Source organism: Pteropus alecto, unplaced genomic scaffold, assembly GCF_000325575.1.
Source record: "Pteropus alecto unplaced genomic scaffold, ASM32557v1 scaffold170, whole genome shotgun sequence".
Classification (NCBI taxonomy): Eukaryota; Metazoa; Chordata; class Mammalia; order Chiroptera; family Pteropodidae; genus Pteropus; species Pteropus alecto.
In genome coordinates, this window is record NW_006429634.1 from 2,005,525 (window position 1) to 2,026,270 (window position 20,746).

Below are 20,746 nucleotides of genomic sequence, written 5' to 3' on the forward strand. Positions count from 1 at the left end.
TCAATTTTAAAATAATTGTAAATCCAACTATATTTTAACATAAAAAATATTTTCTCCCAATAAGTAAAATTAGAAGAGTACCACTGTTTTACATTTTTAAAAATTTTATTAGTTTCAAGTATACAGTATATTGGTTAGACAGTTATATAAAATGATTCCCCTAATTGTTTAATTTTTTTTTTTTAATCTCAATGCTTAGCTTAATAGGAAACAACTAGATTCTTATATCTGCTTCTGCATTCTATCTGTTGATGGAAGTATAGAAAGAAAAGCCAGCATATAGCGCTCTCTCTCTCTCTCACACACACACACACACTACAGCATATAGTGCTCTCTCTCTCTCTCACACACACACACTATACATATATAATATATATTATATGTATATTATATATATGGAAAAAAGAACAATTTTAGTAGACTTTTCAGATAACTGACAATGGTCTTTTTTGATACTACATCAAAACATGACAAGTGATAATTTTTTAAAGACTGGTTACAATATGGAATCTAAAACCCTATCAACAAATTTTTCATACTGTTACATTAATATTCTTTGTTCTACCTTGTACTTTGAATGAATCATTTATCCATGCATGATTTGCAACATTATGCACAGGTTATCTGGAAAACATGAGTTCTCTAGGTTATCAGATCTTCCAAATATTGACACATTTCATTATAAAACATAAAAATATCACACTTGTACACATTACCAATAATCTCATTAGAAAAGACTGAGAAGCTATCAGAGCCACTATGGCGACTACAGGTTTTCCAAACTTCTAGTCTGAATTATCACTGGCAAGAAATATTATCAATTGTTCTCTCTGAAGTGACAGACTTTGTTCCTTTTCAAGAAAACTACTGCCAAATACCCAAATCTAAATAATCAGTGTAAGCTATTCTTTCAAGTAAAAACAGTGATTCATGAACAAAGCAGCTACTTCAACATCCAACTCAATCACACAAATGCTCTTCCTTGAAGCAACCACTGTACTTCAATTAAGTGCTTTATGCATACTTCCCACTTCATCACACAGAACATTAAAAACACGTTTACTCAAAGGTCACAACTTAAAATATTCTTCCTGCCTCACCAAAGATACTAATGTTGTTTTGTTTTAATCTGAAGTGTGTGTGGCATTGAAGAATACCTATTACAATTAGATGGCATGGCCCTGATTTGTGCTAACATTTACATATTGCTTTTGCTACATCAGTGAAAATACAAAAATAAAGAAAAAGGCAAATAATATTTTAATATTATCATAAAAATAGTTTTGACCTCATAGGCTCTCTTAAAGGATCTTGGTTACCTAGGTGTCCACAGACCACAGAACGGCTGATAGAGACCATTACCAGTACTCCAGATAGCCCACTCATGTACTCCCAATATCATCATTCACCAGCCAGTCATTATTTATCTCCATTCTCCTGTCACTGATAACCAGTATATGGGCTTCTACCAACAATGAATGGTTTTCTTAATTATTTTTTTTTTTTAACTAAGTATAAACGAAATCATATATCTTTTTCTGTCCTCAGGCAGTAAATTTAGCTAAAGGATTAAGTTTTGTTTTCTATTGCATTACTATCTATTCTCAATCTTTATTATTTCCTTCATTCCATTTATTAAAGTTCATTTTATTCTTTTTCATCCAATTGAGAACTTTGTTTTATCATTTATATTTATGTCTCAGATCCATATGAAATTGACTTTTATGAATGGAAAACCTGATTTTTCCATTAATCCAGCACCATTTGTTGAAAGACATCACTGAATTGTTTAATAAGTCTATTTATTCATGTGCCAATACCACACTTTCAATTATTATAGGTTTACTCTTGATATCTGGAAGTACAAATTATCTTTTCTTTTTCTCCAATATTTTCTTTACTGCTTGCCATTGGGATTCCCATTTATATTTTAAAATTAGCTTGTCATTTCCTATTCTCTTACTTCCTCCCAAAAAAGATCATGGAATCATATTAAATTGTAGAGCAATTAGAAAAAAATCAACTTTACAATAATATCCATTTATTTATATCTCCTTTATTTTATCTCAGTAAATTTTTTAGAGTTTCCTGTGTAGAGTTCATCTTTCATTTATTCCTAGGTATTTGGTGTTTTTGAATGTTAGCATGTTACCTTTTTAATTGTATTTTCTGACTGTTTATGGCTAGTATACAGAAATACCATTGATTTCTAAAATCAAACACTGATCTTATATCAAGACTTTGCTAAACTCACTTATTAATTCTAAGAGTTTATCTGTAGATTCTTTTGAACTTTCCCTATAATCATGTCAACTGTGAATAATAGGTTAATTTCTGCCCCCCCCCAAACTTTATGCTTTTTATTTCTCTTTCGTAACACTTTCATTTCTCTTCTTACCTGAACACTATTATTGTCACATATTCTACTTCTGCATGTTATAAAAATACAATATATTTATGTTATTTTTGCTTTTAACAGTTCATTATCTTTTAAAGAGATTCAAATTTTTTGAAAGTTTTATATTTGCCTATGTAGTTATTTCTTTGTGTAGATCCAGATTTCCATCAGAAACTTCAACTACAAATATATTAGGTTGCTTGAAGTTGTCTTCACAGCTCACTAAGGCTCTATTTACTTTTACAGTCTTTGCTCCATGTTTTTCATTTTGGATCATTTTTATTGCTGTATCTTTCCTTCTACAATGTTTAATCTGTTGTTAATTCCATCAAGTTTATTCATTTATTTTTTTCAACTTATGTAATTTTTATCTCTAAGAAGTTTGAGTTTGTTTTTCTACTATATTCCATGTAACTACACACATGTTCAACCTGTCCTTTAGTTTCTCCGTAGAATACAATTACAATAACTTTTTATTCCCAGCCTTGAGATGCAATTGACATATAACATTGTATAAATTTAATTTCATTTGATGGACTTATATATTGCAAAATGATCACCACTGTAGCATCAGCCAATACCTTCAACACCTCACATAAGTACCACTTCTTTCTTGTGGTGAGAGAACATTTAAGATCTACTCCCCTTATCAACTTCTAGGTATATAATATAGCGTTACAAACTATAATCACATTAGATCCCCCAAACTTAATCACCTTGTAAGTGAAAATTTGTACCCTTTGAGCCGACACATCTCCTTTTCCTCCACCCACTAGCCCCTAAAAACCACCAATCTACTCTCTGTTTGTATGAGTGTGGCCTTTTAAGATTCCACATAGAAGTGATACCATACAGCATATGTCTTTCTCTAACTTATTTCACTTAGCATAAAGCCCTCAAGGTTCATTCATGAAGTCATAAATGGCAGGATTTACTTCTTTCTCATGGCTAAATAATATTTCATTGTACACACACACACACACACACACACACACACACACACACCCCTTCTTTATCTATTCATCCATTCATAGACACAGGTTTCCCTTTCTTGGCTTATGAAAGCATTTTTCTCCTCATTGTGGGTTGTTTTTTACTACTCATTTGCTGCCTGGTAATTTTTTTAAAAGATGATTTTCATAATATTTATTAAACAGGAACATATTATAGAGAAATTTATCCTCAATAATCAGAAAATACACATTTTTTTCAAGTTCAAATGGAAACATTCACAAACCACGCATTAGGCCACAGAGCCAGCATCAGTATACTCTAAAAAGTTAACATCATGCAAATCATGTACTCTGACTATAATGCAATACATGGAGAAAGATATAATAAAGGCAACTCTATTAAGTTCATATACGTACGCTAAATATATAATTAAGAAACTTCTAAGTTAAAGAGAAAATCATGAAAGAAGTCAGAAAACAAAATTAAATTACAGTGAAAACACAACCTGCCAAAATTTATAAGATATAGTTAAAACAGTATTTAGAGAAAAATATTACATCATTAAAACAATAAACATTGAAAATATATATTCAAGATGTTGATTATTTTAGATTAAACACAAAGAAACAAGACAAAAAAAATTTAAAGATGAAAGCAAGAATCTATGATATATGGTAAAGAGAGAGACTTAACAAAAACTAGAAGCTGATTCTTGGAAAGATTAATATTATAAGCAGAATTGTGGCAAGACGGACCATAAGAAAAACAGAGAAGATGAAAAAAATGAAATGGGAGAAATGCAAAATTTAAACAAGATGCCACTTCATGACAATTAGAATGGCAAAAATTAGAGAGGTAACTAAGGTATTGGTAAGGATGTGTAGAAAACAGGTGCTCAGTACTGATGGTCGGGTGTAAAATTACATGGCCATTCTGAAAAGCCATCTGATAGCATTTAATGAATAAGAGAATAAGTAAATGTGGTGGATCAATATAGAACTCCTGCTGTATGGAGAGCAATACAGACAGATCTTTAAAACATAGTACTGAATGAAGAGTAAACAACAGCATGGAATGTTATAGAGGCAGCAAATCCCACATAGCTGCTTGGCAATTTTTTACTAGATGCCAGATCATTGTGAATTTTACATTGTTAAGTGCTGGATATTTCTGTATCCCTATAAATGTTCTAGAGCTTCATTCTGAGACACAGTTAAATTACTTGAAAACAGGAATGAAAGACTGATACATGCTATTAACATGAACCATGAAAACGTGTTTTATGAAAGAAATTACACATAAAAGTTCACATATTATATGATCCTATTTACATGAAATGTCCAGAATAGGCAAATCCATAGAGTTAGAAAGTAAAGTAATGATTATCAGGAGATGGATGGAATAGGGAATGGGTATGAGGTTTTCTTTCTGGGGTAATGAAATGTTCTGGAATTAGGTAGTGGTGAATGGTTACACAACCTTGTGAATACACCAAAAACCACTGAATTATAAACTTTAAAAGGGTGAATTTTATAGTCTCTGAATTATATGTGAAAAAATTAAATTTTCAAAATAAACTGATTACTTGAAAAGTTTAATTTGGAGGATTTTCCTTTAAAAGTGTGTAGGTAGGATAAGAGCAGCATTTTAGTCTAGGGCTAATTTTGTTCCACTACTGAGGCAAAAGCCTGACTACTTTACTTAATGGTCTGTGAATTATGAAATATTTCATTCTGGTGGGAACAGTAACCACGCCTGACCCACTATGAGTCCAAACTAATTTTTTCAGGTGATTCTTTCTCTAGACGCTAGTAGCTTCCTTACTCATGCACTGAAAAGTATCCAGTTGCAAGGGGCATCATCCTCTGTATTATCTCTGGAATTCTCTCTCTGTGCAGTTCCCTTTGAAGCTGCCTGTTTTTTCTTCTGACTTTAAGATTTTTTTTTTTATTTTTAGTTTTTAGCAGTTATGGTTTTCTGACTTTCACAAATCTTTCTTGGGGTTCTCAGAACTTTCTTGAATCTCTATTGTTATCTTTCATCTGTCTTAAAATTAAAATTCTGCTTCTTCTCTATTCCTTTTCCTTTCCTCTGGAACACTAATAATAAGTTTGTTGGACCTTTCCCCCATATCCTGTTTTTCTCTTAAGCTTTTCTGAATGTTCCATCTTTTTTATTCTTTCTTTGTGTTTCAATCTGTATATTTTCTATTGACCTATCTTCTTGTTCACTAATTCTCTCCTCTGATATATCTATTCTGTTGTTAAACTCATCTACTAAATTCTTAATTTCAGTAATACTTTTCAGTTCTACAGTTTCCTCTTGATTCTTCCATACAGGTTACAATTCTCTGAAAAATTTTCTATAATTCATCTATTTTCTTGAACAACAGGTTAGCTATCTTAAAATCATTGTCTGGCTCACTTATGAATGTTTATACTGTCTTTTTTTCCCCTCTCTTTGTATTTAATTATCTGGTCCTGTTTCCTGGAATGTCTGAAAAATTTTGACTGAAGGAGAGACCTTACTTACGAAAATTTGCAAAAGCTTGGGGGTGATATTATCTTCCTCCAGGAAGAATTTCATTTTCTTTTGGCAAGTAAGAAAATATTAGTATACCATCCTAAGAATAATTTGAGACTGGCCTAGTTTGGTTTGTTCTTACTTACAAAACAAAGACTCTCTGAGGTAACAACCTGAAATCCTGGGGGTTTACCATGGCTCCCTCCTCCATAAAGATCCACAAACTCTGTCCCCCACTTCTTTGTAAGATTGCTGAATTCTGGCAAGTGAAAATCTACTTGATTTGTCTGTGTCTGAGCCCAAGCACACACAGGTTCAGAGTTAGCAAATGCCTTAAGTAGATACTGCTTGCTAAAAGTTGAGTTCACTTCTGAGATTTCTCAGGACCTTAGTCCTCAAGACCTGACTGTCTAGTAGCCTCAAACTCGTTTCTGTCTCCCTAGCTCAATGACTGCTGTAGGCTGCTACTTTCTATTCAGCCTCCATGCCATGCACTAAGAACTGGGAAATGTACCATGGGAAAAACTGCAAAGCTTACTCAATGTGTTTCCCTTTTTTCTGTGATCTTGGCCCCTGAAGTCCTTATTGTCCTGTTCTCCAATGCCTCCCTCTAGTTTTTATTGGTAGTGGGAGTGGTACTTTATATAGAAAGGGAGATGGGTTCATTTGATTCTAGCTATTCCATCATATATAGAAGGAGAGGTCCAAAATTTCCAGTTCCTTTGACACCTACATTATTTAGTCATTAGGCCTAGCATTACTATTTCCTGTTTCCTGTTTCCTAATGTCTATGTTTAGGCCTCAGTATCTCCTATTTCGGCTACTGCAAAAAGTAGTATTGGATATTTGATTCCAAGCCACCTGCTTCACCCAAAATTCTCAAGTCTAGCTGGGTATCATTAGGGATGATTTTCAAAAGTACAGATTTCTGGGCCCTATCCACAAGGATAAAGTAACTTATTTGGTAGGCCTATAATGGAATCTAGGAATTACCATCACCCCCATCACATACACACCCAAAGTGATTCTGATAAAATCATTCCATGGATTGATATCTGGTTACAATCATTACTCTACACCTCAGCTGCAAGTTTCCTTTCTAAATTGGATATCTGATTAGTCACTCTATTTCCATCTTCTACTTACTCATTATATTTCCACAAATAAAAATTCCTATGTATACTATATTAGTGTAATTGTGCATGTAGATGTGTTTGTGTTTATGTGTCATAAGAAAGTAAAAGAGTGAGAGACAGAGATAAAGAGCAAGTCACAAGAAGAAAGAGAGAAAGAGAGGGTAAAATCAAGATTGAAAGAGTTTGAGCATGAATGTGAGAAATGTACGACTTCAAGTTGCTTATGGTCTAGCAAAGAAGGAAACAGATGCATAGGACTGAGTTACCTCATGAACCTCCTAAGAGTCATTTTAGGGTTTTGAGATATGAGATTAAGAAATTACCTTGTAAAGAAGAGATATTTTTATCCCACTAGGTATCTAAAGAGTTGGCACAAAGTTTTGACCCTTGCTTCAAAAAAGAAGAGAAGAGAGAAGAGAAAAAGGTGTTTGGGCGGGGGGCGGGGGGGCATGTGGTTTGAAGAAAAAAATGCAGCAAACTACCAAATACTATTTCTGGGTTTGTACCTTGACTTGTATATCATAAAACAGGTTGACCACCATTTCGATGAACTCTGAGTTTGTCCAAATTATTTATTCTGATTCTGTTGATTCCCTGGAAATTTGACAATCTTTTTTTCGATCGCATATTTAAAGGGGTAGTCAATGATTTTGAAACAAACTGATTCAATAAAATGCTGACTCAAAAATCTTATAGATGGGAAATGGAAAGTGTCAAGAATTTAAAATGGAACTTCCCAATAAGCATTTACCAATTTCTCCAGAGAAATATTTTCTTCTAACTTGTGTATACCTCAGAACATTGTAGATTCAGCTTTCAAGCTGCCATGTATGGATTAGACAAATTTATATCATCTTTAAACTCAACCATACAGAACTCTATTGTTATGAAGGCAAATTAAATGTATTATTCAATGACATTTCAAAAGTGTTTAAAAAAATGTAATTACTTTGTTAGTCACAGTGTTGATTGCCAGAGTTGGAGAGGCACTTCCCGAAATAATACACTCCATTCCCAAAGAATCTGAATCTATGCTATAAGGAGTTGAGGCCTAAAATACAAGAACAAAATAAATAATTATTAGCTCATATATCCAGCAACTTTAACACGATTTGAAGGTATTTCATCAAATTCTCCAAAATCCAGTTTTGTGCTTTGTTTGAAAATAAATCACTGGGGAACACTGGAAAGACATGATTAGAAGGAACATAGATATCTGAATGACCTTGTGGAACAGAGCTAGTTATCTGTCTGATTCATTATTAGTCTGACTTCTATCTGAGAAATAAATCTCTCTGGTTCAGGCCTCTCAGTTTTTTTCCTTTATCTGTTAGTGCAACTGAACAATAATCTAAATAATACAACTTCACATGCATTGTTTAAAAAGCTAACACAAATGTCAAAATCAACATAGAAGGTTTTCTACATTTAGAATTTTGAATATAGATTGTAACAACTTCTCTCTGTCAAAAGAGAGTTTTTACTGCTTTGGTGAGCCCTCAAGATCGTTTTAACTTCAATGCTGAAAGTTAAAGAAGGACAGATATAAACAATTTGGAGCTATGATGCTCCATTTATGTTCTCTCTGGGAAAAAAATATTTGTTCCACACATGATCCCAACCGAACGTGCATTAAAAAAAAAAAAAAAAAAATCATATTGGATGAGAAAGAGAGCTGAGACATTTCTAACATTAATCTATCACTTAATTCCTGAGTATAAATTTCTTTTATCAGGTAATCTATGAGGGTAAGGAACAGGCATCTTGATTGAAATAAAAAACGGAAAAGACAAGGATCATCCCTAGAAGGCAGAAATTAGTAATTCGGTGCTCGGTACACATTGAGAGAGAGGTAAAAACAGAAAAAGACTCCTTAAATATAAATGGAAGAACTTCAACTCTGTTTATGCCTCAATTTTGGTCCAGCCAACCTAGCTATACCTAAATTAACAGAAGATTACTTTTAGAAAGTTGCAAAGCTCATGTTCTTGCTACCTTAGCTCAGTCACTGCAGTCCAGACTACTGTTTCACTATTTAGTTCTAATTCCCACTGGTAGGAACAGGCAAGCCTGTGTTGTGTGGTTTCATGCAAATTACCCGACTTTACATATTTATTGAGACTTGCTGTGTAGCTCAGCATGTGCCATATCTTGATGAATGTCTGTGTGCACTTGAAAAGAAAAAGTATTCTATAGTTGTTTGGTATAGTGTTCTCTAATATCAATTAGATCAAGGCATTTGATAATGTATGCCAATGTTCTTTACTGATTTTTAATTGTCAGCTCTTGCTTCCTGTATTTTGAAACAGTTGCATATTTATAATTATGTTTTTATCAATTATTCTTTTATCAAATGTTTTTAAAATCTCTGACATATTGTCTTAAAGTCTGTTTTACCTGATATTAATATAGCCGCTCCACCCTTATGGTGTTTGTATGATATATATTTTCCATGTATTACTTTCAACTCATATGTGTCTATGTATTTGAAATTCTGACTCTTGTAGGCTGCATTTAGCTGAGTCTTGCATTTTCAGCATTTCTGACAATCACTGCCTTTCTTTGGAGTGCTTAATTCATTAACATTAATGTAATTGTTCATACTGTTACATTTAGATTTAAATTTTGTTTTCTGTTTCACCTCTACGTTTTTAGTTCCTTTCTTCCTCCCTTCCTGTCTTCTTTTAGATTATCTGGGTACATTTTAGTATTCTATTTTAGTTTATTGGCTTCTTAGATAGCTTCTTAGATATACTTCAAACTAAGCTTATGAGAGAATGTCCTCAATTTGAAAAAGCCCTAACAGCTAATGTCATACTTAACAGATGAAAGACTGAACACTTTATCCTTAAGAATGGCAAGGAAAAAGGCAAGGAAAAAGGCAAGTAAGCCATGCCTACTTTCATCACTTCTATTCAACACTGTACTGGAGATTCTAGTCACTTTAAAAAATAGGTGGGGAGGGACAGGGGAAGAAGAGGGCAAGGGACAGGAAAATTGTCTATTTGCAGATGTCATTGTTTACACAGAAAACTTCAAGGCACTTTCAAAACAAACTACTAGAACTAATGAGATTATAGAATATAAGGCTATACAAAAATTAATTACATTTTTATAGACTAGCAGCAAGCAACTGGAAAATGAAGTTTGGAGAGAGAGAGAGAGAGAGAGAGAGAGAGAGAGAGAGAGAGAGTGTGTGTGTGTGTGTGTATCTGTGTGTGCGCGCGCGTGCATAACATCCAAAAACAAAATATTCAGGATTAAATCTAACTGGAAACATTCAAGTCTTCTACACTAAAAACTGAAAGACATTCTTGATTGAAATTAAAGACGTAATGAATGGAGAGATAGTACAAGGCCATACAATCTTTCCACCTGCTCCCATCACTTACTTCTCTAATGCCAAGTGCTTCCTCTCTTTACTTCTCTAATGCCAAGTCCTACCACGCTTTCCTCCCTACACTAGTCCATCCATCATGGCCTCTTATTGTTTCTCATGCCAAGTATGTTTCTACCTCAGAGCCTTTGCTCTTGTGGGAGATTCTTTCCCAGGCCAATACAGCTGTCAATCCACTTAATAAAGAAACTATGGTCATATAATAAAACTATGGCCAGAAAAATTAAACACTAACTTATAATGTCTAACTTTAAAACTAAGCCTAATTTCCAGGCTATTATTTCCCCTAAATCTTGTACTTCAAATAAAAGTGACATCTCATGACTTCATAACATGACTTGGTTTTGCTCATAATTTTACTATGTTTTTAAACTAACACAGAAACTTCAGATCATAAAATGCTGGTAAACTATAATACATTATAAAGGGGTTTTAATTTTTTTTTTTTTTAGAATTTCTATTTACTACCACCAGCTTCACCCCATCTTGATCACTAGCTTTAAAATGTTCAGAAATTTTATATTTCTAACAGGAATATTATTTCCTACTTACAATTCTTTCAAAGAACCTTACCTGTGCTACGCATACAACAGAAACACAGTAAATTTGTCACCTCCCTATCCTTAAAAAATAGCCTTTTCATCCTCTTACATACAGCCTTTTCAACTTCTATATTTTAAAACTTAAATGAGGCACTTAGGCTAACACTAAGCAGTGACTAGGAAGAGTCTTTGAATAACAAGAAACAATATATTCCAAAGGGTATTTTTTTTAAAGAATTTCCTGGGTGGGAGGAAGGGGGATCCGATTTAAGAAATAAGTCAAAGGCTATGAAAATTCAAGAAGCTGTGAAAAAAAGGAGGCAGGGATAGGCACAGATCTGAACACACACATATACACTCCACCAACAGAAAAGAAGGCATGTAGCAAACGTTGTCAGAACCTGACCATAATCCCTCTGAATTCACCTCTACACTCTGAAGGCTGTTTATTACACATATCTGCAAATCTCTGCCTGAGGGTTTTTTCTGGTTGGGGAGCATGCTTTGGCTTTGTGCAAGGCAGGCCAAAAGTACAGGAGAGCTAATGTCCCCAGCAGCATTACTCACTCATTCAATGAGAGGGTTAAGAGCTGATGAATAACTAGCCCAGCTCGTTGCCCCACAGTTCTAAACTGCCTCCCAGAGTTCCCCAGTTGGGACTGAGCTCCAAGTGCTCATAGTGGTAACTGACTTGATAACTGCCCCACTTTACTAGGACCACCCCTCAACCTACCTGGGCTCAACTCCTTGTCTACTTCTGGAGGAACTCAAATCATGACAGATATCTTTTCCGTTCTCAAAAAGAATGTCTACTGGGATAGACAGAAAAATCTTCCTTTAGCACAAAAGTTTTCAAACTTTTTGGTCACAGGACCCCTTTATACTATTAAAAGTAGTTGAGGATCCCAAAGAACTTTTGTTTATGTGAGCTATACGTATTGATATTTACCTATTAGAAATTAAAACTGAGTCAAAATTTTATTAATTTAAATTCAATGATACATGCACTGCATGTTAACATAAATATTGTTTTGTGTGAAAAATATAGATTCCAAACAAAAAACTTAGTGAGAAGAATGGCATTATTATAGATTTTTTAAATTGTTTTAATGCTTGGCTTAATAGAAACCACTGGAGTCTCATATCCTTCTGTATTCAATCTATGGCAAAATCACAAGTCCTGTAACTTATGGAAAACGAGTAAAAAATGGCAAGGAACATCTTAGTATTACTAAGTTTTGTGAAAATTTACTAAGTATTACTTATTACATAGTTTTGACCTCGTGGACCCCCTGAAAAGGCTTCACACACTGAGAACCACTGCTTTAGCATGACAGGTTCCTATATGCAAAGAACTGAACATTACATAATAACCAAGACATATGATTTAAGGTGTTTTGTTTTTTTTTTTTTTAAAGAGGGGGCAATCAAAGAATGAACAAAGAAGAACATGTTTTTGTGATTATCAACATAAGAGAGATAAACTGCACTAATCTGGAGCACTCATTCTCTCAAAGCATTTAACAAAGAATTGCCTAGGACCCAGTTCTCTCTTCTATTCTTTAACATCAGTTCCCTTGGAATAGTATAATTGCTTGGCAGTCTTCGAAAAAAAAAAAACCAAAAAAACAAAAAAATACATACATATAGGCAATATCAAGCTAATTTTGTTTTTTTCTATCCTAAGCAGCTTCCAGTGGACAGGGCACTTTTCATTAATAAATAAACAATATACCCTTTGGCTGAACTGAACAAAGCCAAATTAAAAAAGCAAAATATAAACATTCGAGGAGAATATTTATTCATTAATTAATACAAAAACAACCTAATTGGAGAGGATAAGTGAAAAGAAATTATTGTCCTTCTTGGATTCTATGTTCCGGCCATATTAACCTGTCAGTTCCTTGAAATTTGGGGCACTCTTTTTAACCAATGTGTAAGTTCCCCTTACCCTTTCACACTGCCAGTCACTCTCATTATCTGCCTTAATTCTGTTTATTTAACAGGCCTTCACTGAAATACCAGTTCTTCTAGGAAATCTGTCCTGACTCCTAGACTAAATTATACCTCTCTGCTATATGGTCTCAGAGTTCTCAAAACCCTTATATTTAGGGTGACCACATAATTTATTGTCCAAATGCTATTTTGAGAATGAATGAGGAACTATTAATTACCCTGAGACAACAAGCAACATTACTGTCACCCTACATTACCAATTTATCTTTTCTGCATAAGAGCTTCATAAGGAGAGAGTATGGCCTGTCTTGTTTACCACTATTTTCTCCAATACTTAGCTCTATGCTTCCAATATAAAAGATTTGAGCTCACACTTCCCCTCCTTTCCCCTTTCTCCACCCCCCCACCTGCCTTGAATGGCATGAATAATGCAAATAAATGAGAAAGAGGAAAAACTCATCCAGATAAAATGAACTACTATATTCTCTCCCAAGTCCTGATACTTATCCATCCCTATAAATCTTAACTTTGATCATAAGCCTCTTATATCAAGCCACCCCATCCCACTCCACCCCTCATCAGAATATAAACCATGAGGGCAGAAAATGTATGTTTTGTTTATTGTTGTTTTCCCAGCACCCAAAACAGAGTCTGCTCATGGCAGGAACTCAATACTAAATAAAATGTGTTCAATGAATGCTGTTCTCTCTACCTTACCTTGTCTGTCTCCACCTCAAAGCCAAACCACATAATCCATGAAACCTTCCTAGATAGTCCCAATAAAACATAATCTTTCCTTTCTCTGCACACAATATTTTATATCTTTCTTATAATACTTTCTACACATACTTTGCCCTTGTGCTAGAATTGTGTGTCTTATCATGCTTCGTTTTTCTTGGTATATATCCCACAACATCTTAGCACAATGCCTGCAACAGTATCTACAAAACAAAGATTTCTGAAACTAAACTGGCGAAATGACAGTACTATATACAATTGCAGGTATATATTTAGAAACCTAGTACCATGCTAATTTCCCAGAGGAGTTTCTCCTTCCTGCATATATCCCTAGCCCTGGCCCTTACCGTTTCACAAACTAGACCACTGCAACTCCACCTACTTACTCAGCATTGGGGGAATTCAGAACAAACCACCCCAGAATATGCCACTTTGGTATGTGGACAAGTTTAAACTGAAGGTAATAAAGACACAGCAGACTCCGGAAAAGCTTTTTTACCTCTTCCTGAACTACCTAAAAGAAATTAGAAAGGGGACGTATACCAGGAAGAGAATTACTACCAGAGATAACTTTTTATACCTGAGAGATTTACCTGCATAGCAGGACAAACATTTATTTACCAAACATTTGCTCTTCTCCCCTTCCTGTGAACTGCCTTCCTCCCTTTTGAAGCCCCAGACTCCTACTCCCTTCCTTAGCCTCAACTGCCTAGCTGCCTTTGAGTATCATATTTTTGTGAGGCTCCCACATGTATGTATCTAATTAAATTTATTTTTTCTTATTAATCTTTTTATTATAAATAGAACAGATTTATTTGACCAAATGTTTATTCAGTTTCCTTCATCTTACCATATTCCTTTTGCCCTGATTTAGTCTGTAAACCTACTATAAGCTGTGAAAAACACTAACACTGGAGATATGTATTTTCTCTAATCTTAGGGGATCACAGTCCAGCAAAGGAGACTAATATAGAAACAAGTAATTACTACAAAGTGTGAGAAATCCTATAAAAGAACTTTGTAAAAATTCTACAAGAATATAAATGAAGAAATTAGGAAAGGCTTCACAATGTAGTTAACATTTGAAATGGGTCTTGAATGGGGGCGGGTGAGGTGTGTGTGTGTGTGTGTGTGTGTGTGTGGTTTTTTTAGCTGAGATGCTGGAAATGTACAGTGAGAAAAGCTGAAAGGTAAAGTTAATGTCTGGTGACAGCCGAAGTATTGACTAAAAATATGTTACGATAAACAACTTAGTATATCAACTAGAACTCTTTTTCTCCTTCATTCTTGCAAATTAATTTAAATTATGAATTCACAAGACAAGAATTATCTTAAAAACAACACATGTACACTTAAAAATTCTGTGTACAAAATAATTATTACATGGTTAAGGAAAAGCATTTTAAAGACAATCAGGAAAATTCAATGTAATTAGACTAGTTGCAGTGAAAGGGAGTAGTTTTCTTATATAAAACCAGTCCTCACAATGTTGTATATGCAGAGAAAAGACTCCCAAATAAAACACAAGAGACCTGGATTTAAGTCTCAGACAACAGCTGTGCCAGAATCACAAAAATAAACAAATAAACAAACAACAACAAAAACCTTTTACTTCCTAAACTGCCCACTTCAACTCAAAGAATTAAGATCATAAAATAATGAACCTAAAACGGCTCTGAAAAAATAGAAAACGCTATACAAACAAAATATTACCTTCACTGTGGTTTACTTGCTATATTGGAAATAAACTTTTAAAATCTATATTTCTGACATTATAGCCCTGTCACATACTAAATAAAGAGCTTTTACCCGTTCTACAGATCGTGCTCTCTTCTTTGGCCGAGTAGGCAGCGTATCTTCCTTAGGATTGGTGTCTATTGCCCAGTAGGACCCCTAAAGGTAAAGAAATAAATTATATTAACAGTGTATTACAGTAACTTTATAACATTAAAATGGATTTTCACAATCTCTGCTCCAAAAGCAAACATTTTGCAGATACAACAAATGTAGCATGAGAAAAAACACTAGTTTTGAACTGAAAAAAGTAAAGTTTATATAAGGAAAAAAGCCTATTTATAACTAGATTATTAAAGCGAATAAAATCATAACCTGAAGAAGCCAAGTCCAAGATCTTCTGCCAGGGCCAAATTAAAAAGAAAAATGATCAACTGAACACATTTTTAAATATATGCTAATTCTTAATCGAACACATAGGACAATTGCAACAGCATATGACATTCAAATCTAATAGAATTTTATGCATAAAGGTACTATAGTTTCTGTACCCTGGATCTCACCAATCGAAACAGTAAATGAAACAATTTACAAAGATAAACTGCTTGAACACATTTTATAATTAAGTGCATCCTGAAAAGCAACATAAATTTTTTAGTGCTTATTGTGTCTCAATTCATTGTAACTATTTATCCTCTCTTACTTCTCGATAGAAGTTCTCAAACTGCCTATTCAAAACTACATATGAACACCTACTGTGTTCCAGGCACTCAGAAATTGTGACTCCCTCAAAAAATATTTTGAAAAGCCCAGAAGTTTGCACATATTATATAGATGAGGAGACCAAAGCTCAGAAAGATAAAAGTAGTTTGCTCATCCAAGGATAGGAGGGCCAAGACCTGAATCAAGGTCTTGATTCTTAATTCCTTTCTCCTTCATTTATTCTTGTCTACACACACACACACACAAACACACACACGAGGGTAAGAAAAGAGGGAGAGAGTAAGGGAGTGAAAAAAAGGAGGGAGATAGGCATTTCAGAAAAAGAAATACAATGCATGTCCTAGTTTTACAATTAATCTTGGTGATGGCATTAAAGCTTATTTTTTGCCTATATTATTTCATTAATATTCCTAGGCTACTTTTTCAGGCACTATTTGACAATGAGAGAAAGTACAGCTCTCATCTACTAATCCTCACGCTTTGTGCCTGACATGAATTATCAGCTTATGATTCCTTAAACATACCATGTTATTTCATGCACTTGTGCCTGCTCTACATGCTGATTTCATTGCCTATAATATCCATCCTATTATAATGTCCTATAATGTCCACCCTGACAAACTCATATTCCACCTTCAAAATTTAGCTCAGATGTTATTTAAAGCAACCCTTCTCTGACCATACTCAAGAATTCATCACTCTTCCTCTGCAAAATCTCTTAAACTTTTTATACATTTAGACCACGGATTGCACTTAACATTATTTATAGGTCTACACCTCTTCTAGGCTATGATTCCTTAAGGGTAGAAATTCATTTCTATATCCACTATGACAGACACATGTCAGACACAGAGCAAATACTTATTTGTTGAAATGGGAAGAAAAAAGTTCTTGAACAAACTATGCCAAAAATATCAGAGTATGATGCCAGGCCTTTCTCAATCCTAGTCTATTCAGGCACATGTAGCCACTTTCATCACCCAGCCATAACTGGGGCATTCTTTCATATTATCTTTTCAAAGTGGTTATTCCATGTCAGCTGATGAGCCTACCAAACTGAAGTAAACTTGCTAAAAGAACAATGTAAAATGTAGATACTACAGAAAGCAAGCACTAAAAATGAAAACAATAATTTTATGAGTAGGTTCAGCTAGTGGTTTCAAAATAAAGTAGGAAAGAGTAAGTTTTACACTGTTTTAATAAAAGTTGAAAATAAAACAGAAGAACTGCAAAGCTCTGGACAATAGTTTAAAAACCACTGTTTACAGAAATAATAAATTCCACTGTTTAGTTTTGTCTTGCATGGGTATGCATGTATATTAATCTGTGGAAACCACTTGCTGTCCAAACTTTAGGCTAATGTGCTATTAAATATTTTAATAAAATTATAAAAACAAATTATCTGTTCTTCCACATAAAAATATGATTGGCTATGGCTTGTCACACATCAATAACAAAGAAAAAAATTCTTCATAAGCATAACACTATCCATTATATATTCACAAAACCCTGAATGCCCAAATGCAAACACTGATAGTTAAAATGATTCGCAAAAGGAAGTTGTAAAATCTTCCACCTCGTTGCTTTTGCTAAATCACAGGTTTGGATTAAATCATCTTAAAATTTTCCTTTACAAATCAAAACCACAAGTCACCACTTCACACCCATTAGGACGTCCATTATCAAAAAAAAAAAAAAAGGCAAAATAACATGTGTTTACAAAGATATGGAGAAATTAGCTAGTGGGAATGTGAAATGGTACAATCACTGAAGAAAATGGTATGGCAGTTCCTCAAAACTTAACAAAATCACTATATACATATACATATATATGTGAATGATCCATCAAGTTTCACTTCTAGGTATATATCCAAAAGAATCGAAAGCATGGACTTGAACAAATATTTTTACACTCATGTTCATAGCAGCATTGTTTACAACAGCTAAAACATGACAGCAACCCAAGTGTCCACTGATGGACGAATAAATAAAATGTGGTATATACATACAATGAAATATTACTCAGTCTTATGAAAGAAGAAAATTCTGACATACGTGAACCTGAAGACATCATGCTAAGTGAAATAAGTCAGTTACAAAAAGACAAATGCCATGTGATTCCATTTACACGAGGTTTCTAGAGTAGTCAAATCATAGAGACGGAAAGCAGAATGGTAGCTGCCAGGGGCTGGGGGAAGGGAGGATAAGGACTTATTGTTTAATGGGTACAGAGGTTCAGTTTGGGAAGACGAAAAAGTTCTGGAGATGGGTGGTGGTGATGGCTGCATAACAATGTCAATGTACTTAATGCCAATGAACCGTACACTGAAAAATGGTTAAAATGAAATTTTTATATGTATATTTCACCACAAAAAAGTTCCTGGAAACAGCGGGCCAACAAGTTGAATGGTGCAGGGTCTCAGGGAATCACCAGGGTGGGCAAATGGTGTTAGCCAGGTTGATGGAGACTCAGATATGGCACCTGTCTGTGTGTGCATGCTGGGTAGTGGGACTCAAAGGAACAATGGCTTCTGCCAGCACTTATGTCTGGGAGAAAGCTGCCCCTCCAGCCCTCACTCTGAAGCCAAACAATTCGATTCCTCCATGTATGTACCTGGCACCTTTCAAACTGCTGCCCCAGTGCTGGAGCTCAGAGCGAGTGAGTCCGTCAGCAAGTAATTCCACATGCAGACCCTCTAAGAGGAATGTCTGGGATTTCAGCAGCCTTCTGTCTCACTCAGTCACAATTTCTACTGGTTTTCACTGCTGTAAGTTATGAGGACTTCTCTTCCCAGGACTGGAACCTTGGGCTAGGGAGCCTGGTATGGGGCTGGGACCTCTCGCTCCTCAGGGGGGAAACCTAGAAACAGATGTCCCTCCCAATTTTTAATGCCATATGTGGGTGTGGGACCAGTCAGTTTCCTGTCTCTGCTCTTCCTACCAGTCTCAAGGTATCTTCTTCTGAATATCCTTAATTATAGGACTTCTGTTCAGCCAGACTTTAGGCAATTCTCAGTGATGGTTGTTTTGTAGCTTAGTTGTAATTTTGAAGTGGTCATGGGGAGGTGAGCACAGCATTTACCTACTCCACCATCTTGACTAGAAACCTTAAGTTTTTTCAATTATAGTCATTCCAGTGAATGTGTACTTGTACCACAGTGATTTTCCTGTGCTCTTCCCTAATGCATAATGACAGTGGGCATTTCTGCATGTGCTTTATTTGCCACCTATATGTCATCTTTTACGAAGTGTTCAATCATAACTTTTGCTGGTGTTTTGTGTTATAAGACTTTTGGTTATTTGCATTATAAGAATTTTTATATCTGTTAAAAAATAAGTCCTTTGTCAGATATAAATATATACGTATTATACAGGTATAGCTATATATAGTGAAAATTTTTCCCACTCTGTAGCTACCTATTCATTTTCATAAATCAAATTTATCAATTTTCATTTTGTGGTTTGTGTAGTCTCCTTTTTTTTTTTTTGCCTACTCCAACGTGGCAAATACTTTCATATTTTCTTCTAGAAGTTTTATAGTCTTAACTTTTATGTTTAGGTCTCTGATCCACTTAAGAGTAACTTTCTATAAAAGAGTAAGGTGATGATCATTATAAATTTTTCTTCCACTCAGATACACAGCATCATTCCCTGAAAAGACGATAACCTTTCCTCAATGAATTACACTGGCACCTCCAAAAAGTAAATAAATGAATTGGGGTGTGTGTGTGTGTGTGTGTGTGTGTGTGTGTGTGTGTGTGTGTGTGTGTATATTTCTGAACTCTATTTTGTTCCATTAATCTACACGTCTATCGTTATGCCAATACCATTTTGTCTTGATTACTGTAGCTATAAAGTCTTAAAATCAGGCACTCTAAGTCCTATAACTTTAGTTTTTTTAAAAATTATTTTGCCTATTCTAGGTTCTTTGCATTTCCACATAACTATTAGACCCAGCTTGTCAGTTTCTTCAAAAAAATTAAAAAATAAAAAGAATGCTAGGATTTTTATTGGAATTTCAGTAACTCTATAATCAATTTGGAGAAGACTGACATATAATGAGTCTTCTAGACCACAAACATGCTACATCACTCCACTTATTTAGATCTTTTGTCTTGGAAATGTTTTATAGTTTTATAGCTTTAATGTTTTATAGTCAATAGGTCTGCATATACTTTATTAAAATGTATCCCTAATGTTTTCACTGTTTTGAATGCTATTGTAAATGGGACTGCTTTTGTTAACTTTATTTTCCAATTTGTTTCTTGGTAATATAAAAAAATATTGACCTAGTAATCTTATGACTTTGCTAAACTCACTAGTTATTGTAGCTTTTCCATATTTCTTAGGATTTTCTACATATGTAATAATGCTTGCAAATAAAGATGGTTTTACTTATTTTTCAGTCTAGACGCTTTTTCTTTTCCTTGCCTTACTCCACTGGCCTTTAAGAGAATGTTGAGTAACAGTGAATGCAAACATCCTTGTTTGTTCTCAATTTCAGAGGGAAAGCATTTAGTGTTTCTCATAATTAAATATGATATACATTTCATGTTTTCCATAGATGCCTTTAATCAAATTAAGGAAACTCCTTTTTATTCTTAGTTTGCTAGATGAGTGCTACATTTTGTCAAACATTTTTTCC

General features: G+C 34.2%; 1 protein-coding gene across 1 annotated transcript in view; it reads right to left on the minus strand.

Annotated features, from left to right (window-relative positions):
* FOXJ3 (forkhead box J3) overlaps nt 1–20,746 on the minus strand; it is a 91,110-nt gene that overhangs the window by 23,116 nt on the left and 47,248 nt on the right. Inside the window, exon 4 of the mRNA XM_006903993.2 lies at nt 15,454–15,537. Coding sequence (XP_006904055.1) covers nt 15,454–15,537 — 84 coding nt within the window. The remainder of the gene's footprint in view (nt 1–15,453; nt 15,538–20,746) is intronic.